Below are 17,307 nucleotides of genomic sequence, written 5' to 3'. Positions count from 1 at the left end.
CAAAAACCCTACCCACTAAATGTGCCTCTTCTATTCCTATAAGCAACAACAAGAAGGTTATTCTTAAAAGTCTTCATTTAAATATTAAACTTTTTTACATGCCAAAAAGCTTTTTATTATGAAGAAATTCAAAGATAAAGTCATACCCAACATAAATATTACAGGGTGTATTTTGCTACACTGGGTTTCAGGCGGGGGGGGTTACACAGAAAACACAGCTCACAGGATGAGGACAAAAGAGAGAAATGGCTGGCTGTCTCACCTTTTAGTTCCTGGTAAAATGTTAGGAGGTTCCAGGCTTTAGGAGGAGAAAGAAAAGCAAAGAAAGACAAAAGGGGGAGCAGAAAATAGATTCATGCAGTTTATCAAATGCGGTCAAGGAAAGGCAGGAAAGAAGACATTAATGAAAACTGTGTGTTTATGCATGCTAAGGACAGGTCTGTGAGAAAAGCTGAACAGGTTGCAACAGCGGCAGAATTAAACACGGCAATGAAACCCTACAGCTTCCTGTTTATTAGATCCAAAAAGAATGAATGTTTGTGCTTGGAGGCACAATCCAGTAAATCCATACTTATGGGGAAAATGTAAAGCAAACATTATGATAAACAACAATCTGTGAGCCAAAGTAGGAAAGTATAATGAAACATATCTGGAAAATGTTCTGTGTTTTTAATATATATATATGTACATATACACACACACAGTGCTGGATCTGTTGGCTTTGTTCCTATCTCAGACTAGTCAGACTCCGTGGGTGGAGGAAAGTGTGAGAAGAGGAGAGAATGAGTCGGACTCGGCCCTGAGGCAGTGGACCTCAGCTCACTGTGGGATAGACCGCCACAGAGAATTCACACTCACACGTGCACGCGCACCTACATACACATGCATGCCCACTAAACGCATTTAATCAGGAAGTCAAAGTATTTCCAAACGGTTGCCCCCCTCACGCCCACGTTTTCCTCGTTTAGAGATCCCTTCGAGCAAATGGGCTAACAGACCGCTGCTCATCTCACTGCAGTCGGCAGAATCTCAGACTCTCACAATGGCTCCATGCACAAACTGAAGCTGTCCTCTCCAGCCAAGCGCTAAGGCTGACAGAGCAGGAAGATTTTTTATTTTGAGGTCACATTTCACAGCACAATAAAGAAAAGCAAGTATTTCTGAAAGCACGCTGTTCTCGTTTGACCTTTCAGTGGCAAACATGGGTTATGTGCAGAAAATATGTAAGACCTCAGCGTTTAAGTGTCACTTGGGAAGCTTTCATATTCAAGACACTAAATCCCAGCCTCTGTCAAGCATTCCAGCATATATACAGAGGTGTTTAGATGAATTATACATAGTGTGCTCTTCACAAGACAATTTACTGTTACCTTAGTGAACTCTGAGTTCTGTAAGTTGGCCTCAGGACACCATCGCCCTCCTAAAGCAGTCAGCATGGCACAGTCCTCTTCCTCTTTGGTGCCTGGCTGGGATGGAGGATAAACTGTTGCAGTGGGGAGGTCTTCGATGTCTGCTCCACTGCAGCTGGGAGTCCGCAACTGGAGACCTCGCAGGAAAAGGTGACACGCTTCCAGGTCGGCTTCCCAGATTCGCTCCAAGCTGGGAGACCCATAACTAGCAAGGGAAGGAGACAAGTATATTATGCATTCTGAAAGAGAACTTGATGTTTGCCCTCAGTGCAAGTTTGAGATATGTATTTAAATCATAAAAGTCCAAGTGGTCAGAACGGGCTTTTGGGTAGAGGGAGTAGAAGCAGCAGAGCTATCTGGAGCTGTCTGCATGCTGAAGGAAAACTAACATCAGGTATGTTTTTTTATGTTATTCAGTGATGTGAAATTTTAAAAATGTACTACAACATATAGCAAATAGTTTAACTTTAGCATGTAGTCACATACATAAATACAATCTTATATGTTAAGCTATTAAATAAAATGTAATGTGCTATAAAAGAATGTCAAAATAATACTAAAAACTGAAAATACATTGATGCACACCACTCACGTCACCGCAGAGGCATGCGTCAAACATAAGGCCCAGGGGCCAAAATTTGCCCTGCAGACACTCATAAATTTTGGACTTGTCTCTTTAACTTTTTAAAGGTTTTATGGCTTTTTCTACTGATAAGGACCTTTTTTTTCAGCACTATAGAAACTTCTTGTTTTTACAATTTTACACATTTATTTCATACAATTTATGTCCCAAAAAGTTGAAGCAACAGATTTCTTTCATTAAATAGAGCAGCATCTCTTTGTTATGCAGAAAAACTGATATGTACTTTTGAAAGTGCAGTGCTTTTTTAAAAATACTAACATATCTCAGGGATTAAGTGTGCAGTTAAACTTCTTTACACTGACAGAAAGGGGGCATGTCACTGGTCTGGCATACTTAAGGTCATACTGGGCTGTATTTGGCCCACATTGTACAGTAAGTTTGACATTCCTATTATGCAGGTACAGCAGCATCTCTTCAAATAAACCACATAAACCTCTGAGTGACAGACGAGGAGTGAATCATTCAAAGAATAAAATTCCATTCACAAAATGTAACAAGAGCGATATTCCTCCTGAAAGGATGCCCTTTACTCAAAAGAGCTGCAGCGTGGAGAGAAAACAGGGTCTGGATGCGTTTGTTTCTACTGGGGTCACTGAGCACGAGTTCAGTGGGAGGGCAAGGAGATTGCTTTATCTACCTATTGAGTTATGATCAGTCAGCCTTCTTCACTCCTTTTTCCCCAACCTTTGCAGGACCTCAGATCCAAGCAGAGACTAATTAAAGCAGGTAAAAATGGATCGTATATACTTAAAAATGAGTTACACCGTTACTGACTTTTATCTCATTGCTCCATTATTTAGGTTAAGCTGATCACACAAAGCAAGCAAAGGTAAATGTCACAGTAAGTAGAAGTTTCTATATATATATAAACTTGGGGAAAATGCCCAAAATGACGCCACACTTCATCCAGATTACCTTATGCACTACATCAATACAATCAAATACACTTTTTATCAAGAAAACCAGACACACATACAGAGATTCCTTGATTGAGAGGCGCTGCCTTTGTGAGGATGGAAACATTGATCTTTTTATTTTCAGAAACCATTTTCCATTTCCTTTAAATGAAATGCTCCTTCACTGAGTCAGATTTGAGGCCTTCTGACCTTTAAAATCTTCTTGTTTATTGACCTTCTCCTTTCAGCAACCTTTAGATAACTAAACATTCACAAATGACCGTGATCTCTGAGCTTGTCAGACACGCAGCCTTTAATAGATTTTAGGGCTTTTAGACCAAACACAAAAGGCAACAGTTTCCACACTAAAAAACCAGAGTACTTTCAGTCTCTGTGCATTAAGCGCAACTTTGTTTTGGTGAATCCATGTCATGTAGAAAAATCAAACTAAAGCTGACAGGATGCAGGGAAGAAGATGATGGCTTTGTACATAGGAGACTTATCAAATCTCTTAAAGGAAGAAATGTCCTCTGTCTGTCTTCACATGCCAATTTCCAACCTAGGAGGAAATACTCTGTCACAAACATAAACTCAAAATGATTGACTCACAATGGTAGAAAACACAGCAATGTCAGGCGCTGAACTCACATGGAAACCTTTATAAAATAGTATTTTCACCTGAACAGTGCACAGTGGCTCATTCTCCATGATATATAAACAAACTCAAAGGCAAAATGCACCCAGATGACATTGTTTAATCTCTCCCTCTGTTCATTCTTCTCTCTCTTAGGGTTGAATCACCCCCCCCCCCAAAATATCCCAAAAATTGAATGCCACTTGTTTTCCAGCCCATCTCCTGCCTGAAAGGGCTGCCAACCTCTGTACCCTGCCAACGCACGCCTCTCAGTCGTTCTCTAACCTTCATTTGGCAGACAGACAATAGAAAAATTGCTCAGCCCAGTCCCCCACCCCCACCCCGCCCTCACCAATTCGCTGCCTCTGAATTCTGCTACGGTGGGGATGCACCCAATGAGCCGTGCCATTGTTATTTGTCTCTTCCGAAGTGGAGAGGAACACATGCAACACGCAGATATGGGTGAGCACACATGTGTTAACTTACATGCCCATAAATCACGCTCTGTGGGGATAAAAATCATAAATTCTTCTAAAAATGTCAAAGCTGGCCTCATCGATCAAAGCGGCTTCTCTTCAGTGTCAACCACAATTCATTACAAACAACTGGCGCTGGCATTAGGGCTCTGCCTGCTGAAAACTCAGACAACATGTTAGCGCCTAAGCATCCCTGTGATGGTGGCGTCCTGGTGCCCGCCGGTATGAACTCGTCGCCCACGGGGTTAATTGGTGGCAGCCGCTCCGACTGCCATCTGACAGTGGCAGGGTGTGGGCGTGCTGCGCTGCTGATGGCCCAGTAATAAGGAGGAGAAACAGACAGGCACACTCTTTCTATAGTATCCTCGCTTCCCTGTGGGACTACTGACTGACAGGACTCCTCTTTCTCCTCAAGGCATTCAATCCAGACTGCTGCTGAGGAAGGGTTATAAATCTGCTGGAACTTTTAAACGACGGGGCAGTGACTGGGTCCTGCAGGTACCAGCAGGTTCAGTTAGACGTCTCAAGAGAGAAGAGGCACATTATGGGTTCACATCCGGTCTGACCATCATTCAAAAACCTCCCAGGGCTGAAGAGTGAAGCCAACAACCAAGTGCCAAAAGCTGCATTTCCTGAAATGGCCACTCGATGCTGGCTCCAAAAGCAAGTCAATCCCCTTGACTCCTGTGTTAAAATGTCCAACTTCACAGCAGAAACAACCTCATTTACAGCCAGGAAGAAAACATGTTTTATTTTGTTTTGTCCCTATAGCTTTGTGAATTTAACTCAATGTTAAATAATATTAAAACTTAATGTTATAAATTATATTACATGCTTTGACTAACAGGTGATGCCAAAGCAGTGAGCTGTAACTGGTAGCTGTCTAGTAGGTGCTACCTCAGCCAATGCAAGTCACTGAACTGGACCTTTTGACCATTTTTTTTTATCCTTTTTTTTTTTATCTTTAATTTAACCAGGAAAGTTAGACTTTAAGAGATTTAAAATCTCTTTTGCAAAAGTGTCCTGGCTAAGAAAGCCAACAGTTAACATACAAAGTATAAGCATAAACAGACCTGAAGAAAATAAAGACTTAAGTACAGAAACATAATATAAAAAAACAACACCTCCTTCACCATATTCTTTATGAGTATTGTTTGAGGAGTTGGTCATTTTTAGGGCACTGCTAACTGACATTAGTAATTTGCCAGTCCATCAGTATCAGTAAATTTATAATGGACGGTAAATGAAAATTTAAAAAGTAAAGAAAAGACGCATTTGAATCATGTTATGAGTGTTGACGTGACATAGTGTGTCCACCAGAGGGCGTTGTAGGGTTCACCCTGTTTGCAACACAAATGTTTGGAACGGCACAAACACAAGACAACCTGCACCTACACAACCTGCTGTGACAATAAAACAGGATTATTTTTAAACTTCAGTGTCATATAATCTTAGTAAGAACTCATAAATAACTACATATAACAACTAACAAATGTCAAAGAAATTTACTTGTACTTGTTTTATTTTTTTTTAGTACTCAAGGTACCAAAGGCAGTGTATGCACTGCAAATCCTTCATAAATGGCGGGGGAGCTACAACCCTTTGCAGTGTCTGGGCGATGCACCCATATGGTCTATGAATTCAGCACGCTAACCAAGTTAGGTGCTTTAGCTGCTAACTTATAACGTCACCCTCTTGTTCAAATACAGTCACTTCTGCCTCCAAAAATATTAACACGACTTAAGTCAAAATGATAAATTTGACTTTTAAAAAAGGCAGTCCAAAACACGTGAGTCGGAGTGGCGGAGACCATCTTTTATATACAGTCTATGGTTTTCAGGTTCAGAGCATGAAAACTCGCTCAGATCTTGAGCCATAGTTCATCATTATATAAAAATCATATTCTGGGTAAAATGAGTTGTTTTAGAAAATTGAGAGAAAGGAAATATAATCATTGATGCATTTTTGTTTTTTGAGGAAACATAAAAGCTATAAAATAAGATTTCACACAACAGAAAGGAAAAGAGATGTGATAATGTTTCACCTTAACATTAGCCTCACAAATAACACCAGCTGTGGAGAGGTGTTAATAATATAGTGAAATACTGAAAGAGGTGTGATAGATGGAGGACTGGGAGGGGTTTGTATGGTGGAAGACTAGAGGAGGTTTTTACAGGAGCCAGATGGGCAAATCCAGTTTAAGTGTTCCAAACACTTTTTTAAAAAAAATGTAGATTCAAGAATTTGTATATTAAAAGTAAGAGAGGAGCACATTTTATCCCAGTTTTTTCTCATTTCGATTTTCACAGAGCATCTTCAATTTAACTATACATCTCAGCATTTAATGGCTTCTGTGCCAGTATCCGTCGCGTATGATATATGCCGCTAAAATCTCTGCAGGAGAATGAATATATAAATGAGGGACAAAAACGAGAAGCATTTCCTAATGAAACATCTGCATAATGTATTAAACAACTGTGTGGTGCTGCTAATCTGAATAAAATGTTTTTTATTCTGATGACACACTTACAGCATCTGCGCTGTTCTAACATCCTGTTCTAGTCTTTAGCAAGGAAAAGATAATTGGTTTTTTCAACACCATCCGTCTCCACGGAGACCAGACATCTCAGCACACTAATCTGCCTCTCTCCACCCTTCTCCCCTCCTCCTCTCCTCACTTCCCATCACCACGGTACTCTATCAATGGTAATGTACATTAGAGCTGACTGATAACATTTACAGTGCATGATGAGTGCATGTGTGTGTGTGTGTGTGTGCGTGGGTTAGTGGTGTATGCACATGTGGGGAAAACTGCACATTCAATCAAGGCAAATATGTGTCACTGTGCCAAGCGGGAGCTGGTGGAAGGGACTGGTGTACGCCATAAATCAGAGCTATATTTGTGAATTTATCTAGACCGCCTCTGGTCATGGAGGCCGATCTAAGGCTGAAGAGCCAATCAATTAATATAGAATGTGATGGCCAAGAAAATTAGTTTACAGTCACCCAAGAAGGTGTCCTTGAATGGAAATTCTCTTTTTTCAGAGTGATGTGACTATATCATTGACCCGGCTCTGAAAATTGAAGCCAGTGTGGAAGTCATGGAGTTAAATAAGTATTTAGGAAGAGGGATGTATGGATGCATGCACAAGTGTCTCAGATCTGCACTCTTTCTAATGGCAGGAAGGGGGTGACTCTTCAATAGTAAAGAAGTCTTTGGGGGAAAAGACCAAGTAGGGCAACTTGTACTCCTTGTGATGTACAATTCACTTTCATACAACTGAGCAGCATCCTCTGTGTCTCAGTCGGATTCACCCCTCGCTTATGAAAAATAACACCAAACATGAGGCTTCAAAGCAATTCAATGATCAGTGTGTGATGTCATAGTGTCTACATCCTCCCTTTGCAGACTCTGTGGGTGAAATACTTATGATTTACAGTATGTAATCATCTGCCCTTGTAGCAAAGTATCTCAAACAGGAACACAGTATATAGTTGCTCCACTGCAAACCAGTTTTACTGGTAATGGTGGTTAATGATGGTTTCCTCGGGCAGCAGTACTAAGCTTTCAGGATTTGTAATCTCAGATGGTTTGCGTAAAAGAAAATTAAAAGGAGATTTTAGACTTAAACATTTTATAGATGTTTTTATAGCTGTTTAATGGGGCACACGTGTGAAGAATCATTTACTTGCTGTGAGGAGCAGCGCTCAGCCTGTGGAAAAGGTTTTATATTGTTATAACATTTTCTGTAGCCCACTGAAGAACCTTAATATATAACCTTGTCAGTTTCATCGGGGTTATCTCAGGTTAAGCTCGGAGACTTTCCTAACAGAAGGCCTGTCGGTGACAGACAGAGAAGGTCTCCACAGTGATACCACTGAGACGTTGTATTGTAACATCTGGCATTTTTATGCTCAGTCTTAAATTTTGTTCTTGTATTTAGATGATATTTTTAACACACTTTCATTATGCAGTTTCTGTGTTTGATAGTATCCTACATAGGCTGCTTGTCATCTGTTGTGTGCATGTGTGCGCCTAGCCCTCAACAAACGTTTTACCTCCTTTTGTCCTCTATATTTAGGCAGCGATTCATCCCATTCTCTAAAATACTCAAAAAAATGCCTCTGCTAGAAACTCAGAAGTGTTGCCATCATACAAACAAAACACAAAGCAGCCATCTGCCCTATTGACAGCGATGGTCCTGAGGCGCGATTCCCTGCTGGGCGCTGAGATCGCAGCCATGTTGCTCCTTGACCATGCAGACCCCCAGTCTGTGCATCCTTCAACAAGCAAGAGCCCTGCAGTATGTCACTGAGTCCTGGCTCTCATCCAAAGAGGTGACCCTGCCTCTCCAAGGATGCAACACACAAAGCTGTGCCCCCCTACACACACCACAAACAGAGACAAAGGTCAAGTAGACAAACAGGGTCTGTGATAATAAAGGCTTTTGCAAGCTCAAAGTAAACCCATACCACCTAACCTTTTCTCTTGTGAACACAACTAGAATAGACTGAGTGGAAAGAACAGCTCATATGTGGTGCACAAAATCATTACCGGCTATATTTATCCATCTGTAAAACACAATTTGCTCCAACAACCTGTAGAATAAGAGCCAGTCACTGTTTGTCTGCCAAAGAGTCTATCCATCTGGTGATTGAAGTAACTATAAAAGAAGCACAAGCAGCTGTATGGACTCAAATGTTTACCAGGATCCACACTCTCAGCTCCTCAGCTCACTTCTTAAGTCAGGTGAGATGGGTGGCAACCCGTAACACGACTCGTCCTTTGCGCTTTAGAAGCTCTGAGTTCGCCGACGGAAACAATGAACCAGTCAGAAGAAAGATATTGTTTTGTCTAAAATGGTTTACACACAGGAAGAGCGGAAAGGTGGGAGATGAGCTGATGTTGAAGCCTAAAAAAAAGGTACAAAAGGTATGTGAGAAGGTGGGAAGAGGAAGACAAATTGTGTAGGTGAGAGACAGACTGCAATGTGAGAAGGGGCTCTAGGAGACAACGGCGTATGAAAAAAGGTGTGAGAGCATGATGTGGTAGGTGATGTGATGCACTGAGGAGACGTTGCTCTGGTTAGAGGACAGCAGGAGTGAGAGGAAATTCCTTGGAGGCTGCTGCTTTATTTCTGTCTCCTTGTTTATTAGTCTGAAGAACACAGAGTCTTCGCGTCTGTATTAAAAAGAAGCAGAGAGCACAGACAAGTCTTACCTGTGCAATCTGTCCTCCAGTAGTTCAATATACTTGCTGGTGTTCTCTTTCAGGCGGCTTTCTGAGTGAGAAAAAAGGAACAAAGAGAACAACAGCACATTACATCACACCTCTAATACTGTTAACACTGACGCATCAATAGCTATGATATACATGTTAGAAAAGTTAGCTTTCATCACTTGGTGACGGCATTGTGCAGAGAAACTGCAACAGTACACTTCACTTTAGAGGAGCAGCTGGCTTTCTCTTAACACAAACACACAAATGAGGAGAGATCACTGCCTCTACTCTCAGAGGGGATAAAACTGTAGATGGCCTAAGGATAAAAGGGGATTTTATCATGGCATAGTTCCTTATATCTTGCCAGATTTTCTGTGGGGCATGAGGTTGGATGGATTGCTTTTGTTGCTTCCTGTGCTCTTCTGCCAGCAGTGAGTTGTGCCTGAGGAGGCTGGTTGAGCAGTAGTCAGGATGGAGAGGAGGACTGAGCTGCGTTAATGAGCTCATGTATGAAACATGAGAACATGCCCTGCCCATAGGAGCGTCCAATCCTTGAGCACAATAGGAATAGGAAACATAGGAGAGATCTATATATATCTATAAGATAGATAGACCCGAGTTATAACATACAATCCAAACCTTCCTACTCTTCCTCAGTGAAACATAGATATTCCTATACATTTATTCATTCTCAACAATCCATTGAAACCAAGCTTGGAGTCAAAGGATCACAAAGACATTGCAAGACAATAATAATGAGGCTACTTTATAGTGAAAGTTAATGGCAAGAAAAATACAGAATACAGAAGCGATGAACTTGTTGGTATGGTGTCAAATTTTCATCTAAATTTTGGTTTAAAAAAAGTGAGTACGATTATATTTACGTATTACCTACTTAAAGACTAACTTTAATGAAGAACTAGGAAAGCCAAAAACGGTTGGGAAACTGTTATGTTATGTGATGCCGCTCAGGCTGCTCACACAGAGACAAAGTCTGCGGTTTGAAATATAATTTGCATCATTGTCTTGATGGTGGTTAATAGACAGCATCAGCTTGGGGGTGACATATTCTCGGGGCCAGGCACAGCAGGAAGAAAAGGAAAATGTCAACGACAGTAGCGTGACACACACTTTCCACACTCTTACACACACACACACACACACACACGCACACACACATTCCTGTCTGTACTTGGAGGAAGAGCTGAGATGAAGCTAGTTGGGTTATTTATGGGGGCTTGAATGCGGGAGTCACAGGAAGGGATGTTACTCGTTTCAGTCAAAGTGGCCAAATCTGTGCAATCAGAGGGCGCTGGAGAAGCTATCACATATCTGCTGTATGTGGACCAGTCAGCTCACTTACCACCCCTCTAATTGCCACGTGAGATCCTATCCTACCTGATAGAGCTTCCCCTGTCAACTTCCATTCATGCTGGCTCTGTTAAGCAGCTTGCAAGCAGATAGCCACTGAATAATACATGGAGGGCATTAAGCCTGACTTTAGCCGACAGAGAGCGAGTTGCCAAACTGAGCTACAGCTTGAACAACAGCAAGACGGATAGAAACAGATGAAGGTGAGAGATTGACACACAAGTGCATTAACTGTTTACTTAATATTTCTTGCCATGCTATACACAGAGGAGAGTGCGCCGTCCCGTCGCCATGCCAACCAGTGGTAAAACTATGGCGGTTTTTCAGGCGTGACGGATGAAAATAATCTTTTCTTTGTAGAATGGGACGAGAAATCAAGCGGCAGAGCCTCCTCCTGCGCAGAGTGGAACCAGAGCACTGGGTGATATTACCACTTCCTGTAAGACTGCGGGAGGCTGCTGTCATGGGCAGGCAATGCGAATAAAATCGGCACTAAAAAGCCCATAAAGAAGACAGTCGCTCTGTTACTCCCTGATGCGTGCCGTGGCATATTTGGTGTTGAAGGAACTTCACAAAGGCGTTCACAGAGCCCGCATCGGAAATTCATGAGCTCAGACTCCCTTCACACTAGTGATCTCAGCAGGCATTAAACATCACTGATTGCTGCCAAGGACCCCGGCCAAAATCGAAAAGGCCATTCATTCATAACACAAGCAGAACTGAGACACCATTGAAGGATGTGGAGAATGGGTTACTGGGTGCTGCGACAATGTCATTTGCTTTATATAGGAATCGGAATTTGTTAGACTAATCGAAGCTAAACTGCTTCAGCTAAATAGCTCGAACACTCTAACACAGAAAAAGATGAATCTGATGGTTACAATCGCTGATGTGATGGACAAACCTATAAAGCAGGATGTCACAACTGTAGCAGAGTTTACCAAGTTTCTGTCAGTGTGTCCTGATAAGGGACCCAAAGAGCAGAATGAGCTCAGGAAACACAAAAAAAGACTTTTTATTTAGGTGGAGCACATAATCCAAGACAGCAGCACAGAAAATTCTGTAAAACAAACAGAAACGCAGACCAGAAAAGACAAGAGGAAAACAGCATGACACAACAGAGAACTAAAACAAACTGAGGCTTTAAACAGGCTTTAAATAGACACGAGGAAATCAGGAAGATCGGAAACGCCAGGGTGACAAGACACAGCTGAAACTAGTCAAAGACTAATGACACAGGGTAAAAGTAAATACCACTGTAACACCCCTTTCAATAGTTGGGATACAGATTTGAATGTTTACCTGGGTGCTGGTCCTATAGCTAAGGTTCAACTGCTAGAGCAAAGTGGATGACTAATGAAACGCTCAGAGAACTTGGTTTGATGAATTTGTATTCACAAATGAATAATCTCATAAACATACAATGGAAACAACAGCATTACATTAAAGGAAAAATTGGGCCTAAACCATGGAAAATAATAAACAAAACACTTTCCCCTGTATACTTCAAAGACCATCCGGACATCATAAATACCTACTATTCAATTACCTCTCAACAAAATAATTTCACTCAATAAAACTTAACAGTGAACTCAACATATTAACATCACTCAAACACACTGAAACTCTTAGTAACTCTCCAGGGTTACACCATGCACACAAATAAGAGATGAACAAAATAAAACAGGAAATGACAAAGAGATTACAACACCAAACAGAGACGGAGACTTATCCCCAGAGGAAAAAGAATAAACTGAAACTCCAGGAGTCAGCTATAAAACATGTCCATAAATATAAACAATAACTAGGCTACAAAATATGATGAAAATAAAACTAAGAAAAGCTAAGAATAGAAACATGGTGAAACCAAAAGTCAAGTAGAGAATATTCAATAATAGACAGAACTTAAAATTTCAAAACTCAATCACAGTTATGGGTTTTATAGAAAAAAGTTAATAAAGGCATCACGAGCATTCAAAGAGCTCTCCAACTCAAAGTGAATAATGTGGTCATTTCTTCAGCGCCTTGTAACAACAAAAGCACCCAAACGTCTGTGAGGCCTTCTTGTTGTCAAACAAATTAGAGGCGGCTCTGCGCTAACAGAGCACCGGTGATATGCTTGTTATAAAAGCCTGCGCAATAATAAGGCAGAAGACAAAACTGTGTGTCTGTAATTGAGCTGAAGGCACTGACTGTGATTAATGTGTTTAAGCTTGGCTAGGTCTGTCTGAGTGTGACAGCGCTGCAGGTAAAACACAAACACGCAGTGGGCATATGGAGCCACTCCCACCATATATACCTGAACCTAACAGCAGCAGAGCTGACGGAGGGACAGCCTGATATAGGACAGACGCTCAATCACCCATGATGCTCTAGCTGTAGCATGCACAGATTGCAGCTGGCATAGCGGAGCATATTGTTGGGTTGTGCTTGAATGCACAACAAAAAGAATCACTTGACAAATAATTGGCTGTGTGCAAAACTGTAGTTGGGCTGTGTTTTGGGTTTTTTTAAGTGATGGGTGCTAAACTGCTCAGCTGAAATCTTAAGAAATGTTCACTGTCATTGTAAGTCAGTAAATAGAAACTGTTTAGAAGAGGCTCTAAACTATATTTCTACTGAAGCAAGCTGCAAATATATTTTTTGTTTTTGACAACTGAATCTAAGAAGCAACATTCCTCGGCAATGAGGAAGTCTCCCAAAAAAGTGCAGAGCACTCTCGACGCTTCACCAGCTCAACAATCCCGCCCCATTAACCACGCATCCTATTATTCCCCAGGTTTCCTCTTGGAGTACATTTTCACTAAAATGCATCTTCCCCCATCATCTCCCACATGTATAAGCGAGCGATATATCATCTTACTCTGGCGTTTTCGTTTAGCTGCAAATTTGTGGATTATGAGCTAAATATACTGAGAACCTCCAGTCGTTTTAGGGGAAATTAAAAATACAATATTACAGAAATACCAAGTAATTCCACAAGATGGAAAGTCGGCTGCTTTCAGTGTGAGCCAGTGTGGTGGACTGACAATCTGGAATTACATCCCAAAACTAACAGCTGCAAACATTTTTTGAGCTTTACCGTGTTTGCAGTGCAGGTAGAAGAGAAGGAAGGCACAGTAGGAATATAAACCATTTGTTTCAGCGGTATGTAATTGAAGAAAAGACCTGATTGATTGATTGACGGAGCCTGATTGGAGTGGTACCTCAGTCAATTGTGTTTTTGCAGTAATTCTTTCAGTGATAAATTCATAATGGAATGACAGGAAGAAAAAACTACTGAATATTGCTGAAACTTTAGAGACAAAGACCAGAAAACATCCACCCCCCCCCAGGTCCACTTAACCACCGCGCCGCTCTCAATCACTCAGATGCTCTTCAGAGAAGAGCTGTCACACATTCCATCATGTTCTCAACAGAAGCACCCTAAAAGAGCCCGAGCCATGAATAAATCATATGCGTCCTCGCCTTTACTGTAAGAGAAAATTGCATTTGTCTAATAACACAGAGTGACTTGTATTGATGTGCACTTGAAGCCGCCGGACTAGCACCGCACAGTTGGGTTCGAACTGAATGGCTTTAAACTACGGCACGAGCAACAGGAGCTGTATGGAGAAACAATAGCTGGTACAGTAATTAAATGGGTTCCAGTTGAGCCGCGTGAAGCAGAAAACAAGAGAACTGCTGGCATTGTAACAATGGCAGTAAACAGGCATTACCACACTACTTGGCTAAATGAAGAGGAACACAGTCTGATGCAGCTTCCCCATATGAAAGTCCTCACTACTGGGGGTCATTTACGCATCTTATTCAGCTCTTCAATTATTTATTTGTAAATTTAGCATCGCTCGAGATCTCTCTTGGGGACAAAATTATACTCTCAGCGGGGAATCAAACCTCTGGCCATAATGGCTGTGGTATTCATCAGCAAACGTGCCAACGGCAATTAGGGACATAATGGCTCCCAGGCCAAAAAGCCCCCACACCGCAAGCACTCAACAAGCTGAAGCTGTGTGGCTTCAGCTTGTTGATGAATGTCTATCTTTCCATGGCATCAGCAGGACTATTCATTGCCTCGGAGCTCACGCGATGACAATGGGCACGCTGTTTTCTTTGTACGGGATGACACTAATACCACAAGCGCGCGTGCTAGAAATGCCTCGGAAACCTAAAAGGATGGCCATCTTGGCTTTGACTTAGACAGTAATTTCTAATCCCCTCCAGCTAAAGAAATGGTAATGTGCTGTTGGTGGGCTATCAGTTTCCAGCAAGTGTGTGCCAGCCCCTTATTACCAAATAGGATGACAGTTTAATGAGCCCCTTGCTTGGTGTCAGCAACACATTTTGAAATTGCGCCTGCTGCCATATTGTGTGCGCCCACTTGAGCGTTTGAGCACGCCGCGCAACCAATCATTAACTTGCCGTCTTCTGTGTGACGTGTTACCACCTGACTCCAAATCCTTTGTTTAGCCGCTGCAGTTTCGTACCACTGGTTTCCCAGCCTGCAGAGCTACATTACTCAAGATGAGGCACACACACACGCTGCGTTTAGGCTGCTGAGGTGAACGTGGTGATGCTTGTCATGGAAGAGATCAGTGTTATCCCCGGCTGTCAAGCAGACCGAGGTGTTCTTGGGTGTGCTTCCACAACAAAAATCCAGTGGAGGTCGATGAAACATAATCACTTTGAAATGAAAAGAGCTGCTTTCTCGTATAATGATATACAATTATAGACTGGATGTACTAAAATAGCAAGTCTATGCATTACTATACAACCCCCTAAAAACTTCATGCAGCTGAGCCTGAACAATGGAGTACAAAAATAAAAGGGTGCCCCCTAGTGACAGGAAAGGGTGCATTCAGGACAGGACAATGGTATTAAATGTGAAGCTCCAGCCACAAATCTTTATGATCTGGGTAACACCATATGGTAGATGGGAGGTTGTAGCATTAGCTTCAGTCTGATGCCGCTTCACTTCCTGCTCTAGCCCCATCACTTCACCACCCCCCTCCCCCGCCCTCCCCTCATGTTCCCGTCTCCGTGTCTCAGTGAGGGAAGTGACCTTTTTTAGAAATCTCCCTGTGACTGATAGACTAGAGAGAGTACCACTGCAGGTGGTGCCGTCAAAACCCATTTAGATCTCTACCAAATGCCCGCACGCCAAATCAATCTAAAGACTGAACCCTAAAAAAAAAGAATAAAAAAAATTAAAAAAACAAGCCCCCGTTCCTTAAGATCTTAATCGAGTTGGAGAGCGTGTGAACGCTGATGCATCATGTCTGCGCACACTGGCTCGAAGGTAACCGGCTAACTTTACACAATTAAAGCTCAATTCCCTCGCACCACCCTCGCCACCTCACCTCTTCGCGACTGCCAATCCTTGCTGGTAACTCGTTTGAAGCCGATTCCCCGCTGACAGCAGATCACTTTTGCTTCATTTGGGAGAAAAAGTCATTGTTCATTGATGTCCTCTCACAGTGTGGAGCAACATCAAGAGGCGACTCGTCTTTCAAAGAGCTCTCATGATTCACATTTTGAACTGATATTTAAAAAGTGTATTCAAAGAAAAAGAGAGGCGCCTTTCAAGTACACAACAAACGCTTTCACGCCTCAGTGGGCAGAAAAAAAAAAGAACAGCGCTGTTACAGGTAATGCTGCACTCATTCATATTCATGCTTTAAAATGTTTATTCTAAGCTACTATATTAACTGTTTGTATGTTAACAATGGAACAAATGTGTACGTGTAATGTCCCAAAGAGAATTATTACACAAGCATCTCTTAAGCTTTCTTTTTGTTTCTTGAGTTTTTTCACAGTTTTTCTGATTTTTGTCTTATTGTACAGGTTTCGTTCACTCTTGCTGCTCGAATCAGGTTTTTTTCCAGATGCAGCGGACAGCTGTTCTCAGCAAAAAAAACAACCAAAAATCATAGAAGGCAAAGTGTACACAACCTGCCGAGCACCTAAGGGCAGGCAGCTGTGCTAGCTGAAGGCCAGAAACATAATCTGAATGAATGACATTATGACGTCAACTTGAAAGGCAATATGTTAGTTTTGTGTATTTAAGTTCTAAAACTGTACACAATAAAAAAGCAAAAGAATACTGCTCACACTAGCTTCATAATTGTAATACAAACATATCAATATGTTCCTTCGACCAGTTTTATTCATTTTTGTTTCTGATAGACGGCTGTGGAAAGGATTCATTTAAGCAAGCAGTGCTCTTAGTTTTATTAACACCGAAGGGTTTTCCTCTTAAGAAGCATGAAAGTGACTCCTGAGCTCACTGACTGGATGTTTTGTAGTTAATCACGCCTCGGGAATTATAAAACTAAAATTGCCGTATAGTTTTTATGATCATAAGTGTGTACTCTGGAGCTTTTCTCCAAAAACCTGATGTTTATTTAGCACAGTTAATCGTTTTTGCTGACAATTTAACCAGGATACTGTTGTAAAAGCTGCAACTATGAGCCACAGAATCCTGCATATGTGAATAAAATTAACTGGACTTTTACTTGTGGAACCAAAGTGGTTTCTATCTAGCCCCTACTTCAGATTTAATCCCCCGTTAAACCGAATGGTAATTTTTTACACTTCAGTTTGGTTCAAAATAAACAAGGTGCTATGCTTCACTCAGAGGCTTACTGGAGCTAGTAG

At 41.7% G+C, this 17,307-nt stretch overlaps 1 protein-coding gene across 3 annotated transcripts in view; it reads right to left on the bottom strand.

Annotated features, from left to right (window-relative positions):
- Window positions 1-17,307, bottom strand: part of disc1 (DISC1 scaffold protein) — a 47,097-nt gene that overhangs the window by 11,335 nt on the left and 18,455 nt on the right. For 2 of the 3 annotated variants that reach the window (XM_005473924.3, XM_019366914.2), the window contains exons 10-11: window positions 9,280-9,340; window positions 1,371-1,614 (exon numbers count right to left, since the gene is read on the bottom strand). In XM_005473924.3, coding sequence (XP_005473981.1) covers window positions 1,371-1,614; window positions 9,280-9,340 — 305 coding nt within the window. Of the gene's footprint in view, window positions 1-262; window positions 299-1,370; window positions 1,615-9,279; window positions 9,341-17,307 lie in introns of all 3 variants that reach the window. The other variant, XR_003213475.1, reaches the window with a different exon arrangement.

This window comes from Oreochromis niloticus, linkage group LG13 (assembly GCF_001858045.2).
Source record: "Oreochromis niloticus isolate F11D_XX linkage group LG13, O_niloticus_UMD_NMBU, whole genome shotgun sequence".
NCBI lineage: Eukaryota > Metazoa > Chordata > Actinopteri > Cichliformes > Cichlidae > Oreochromis > Oreochromis niloticus.
This window is presented reverse-complemented; position numbering and strand designations above follow the sequence as displayed.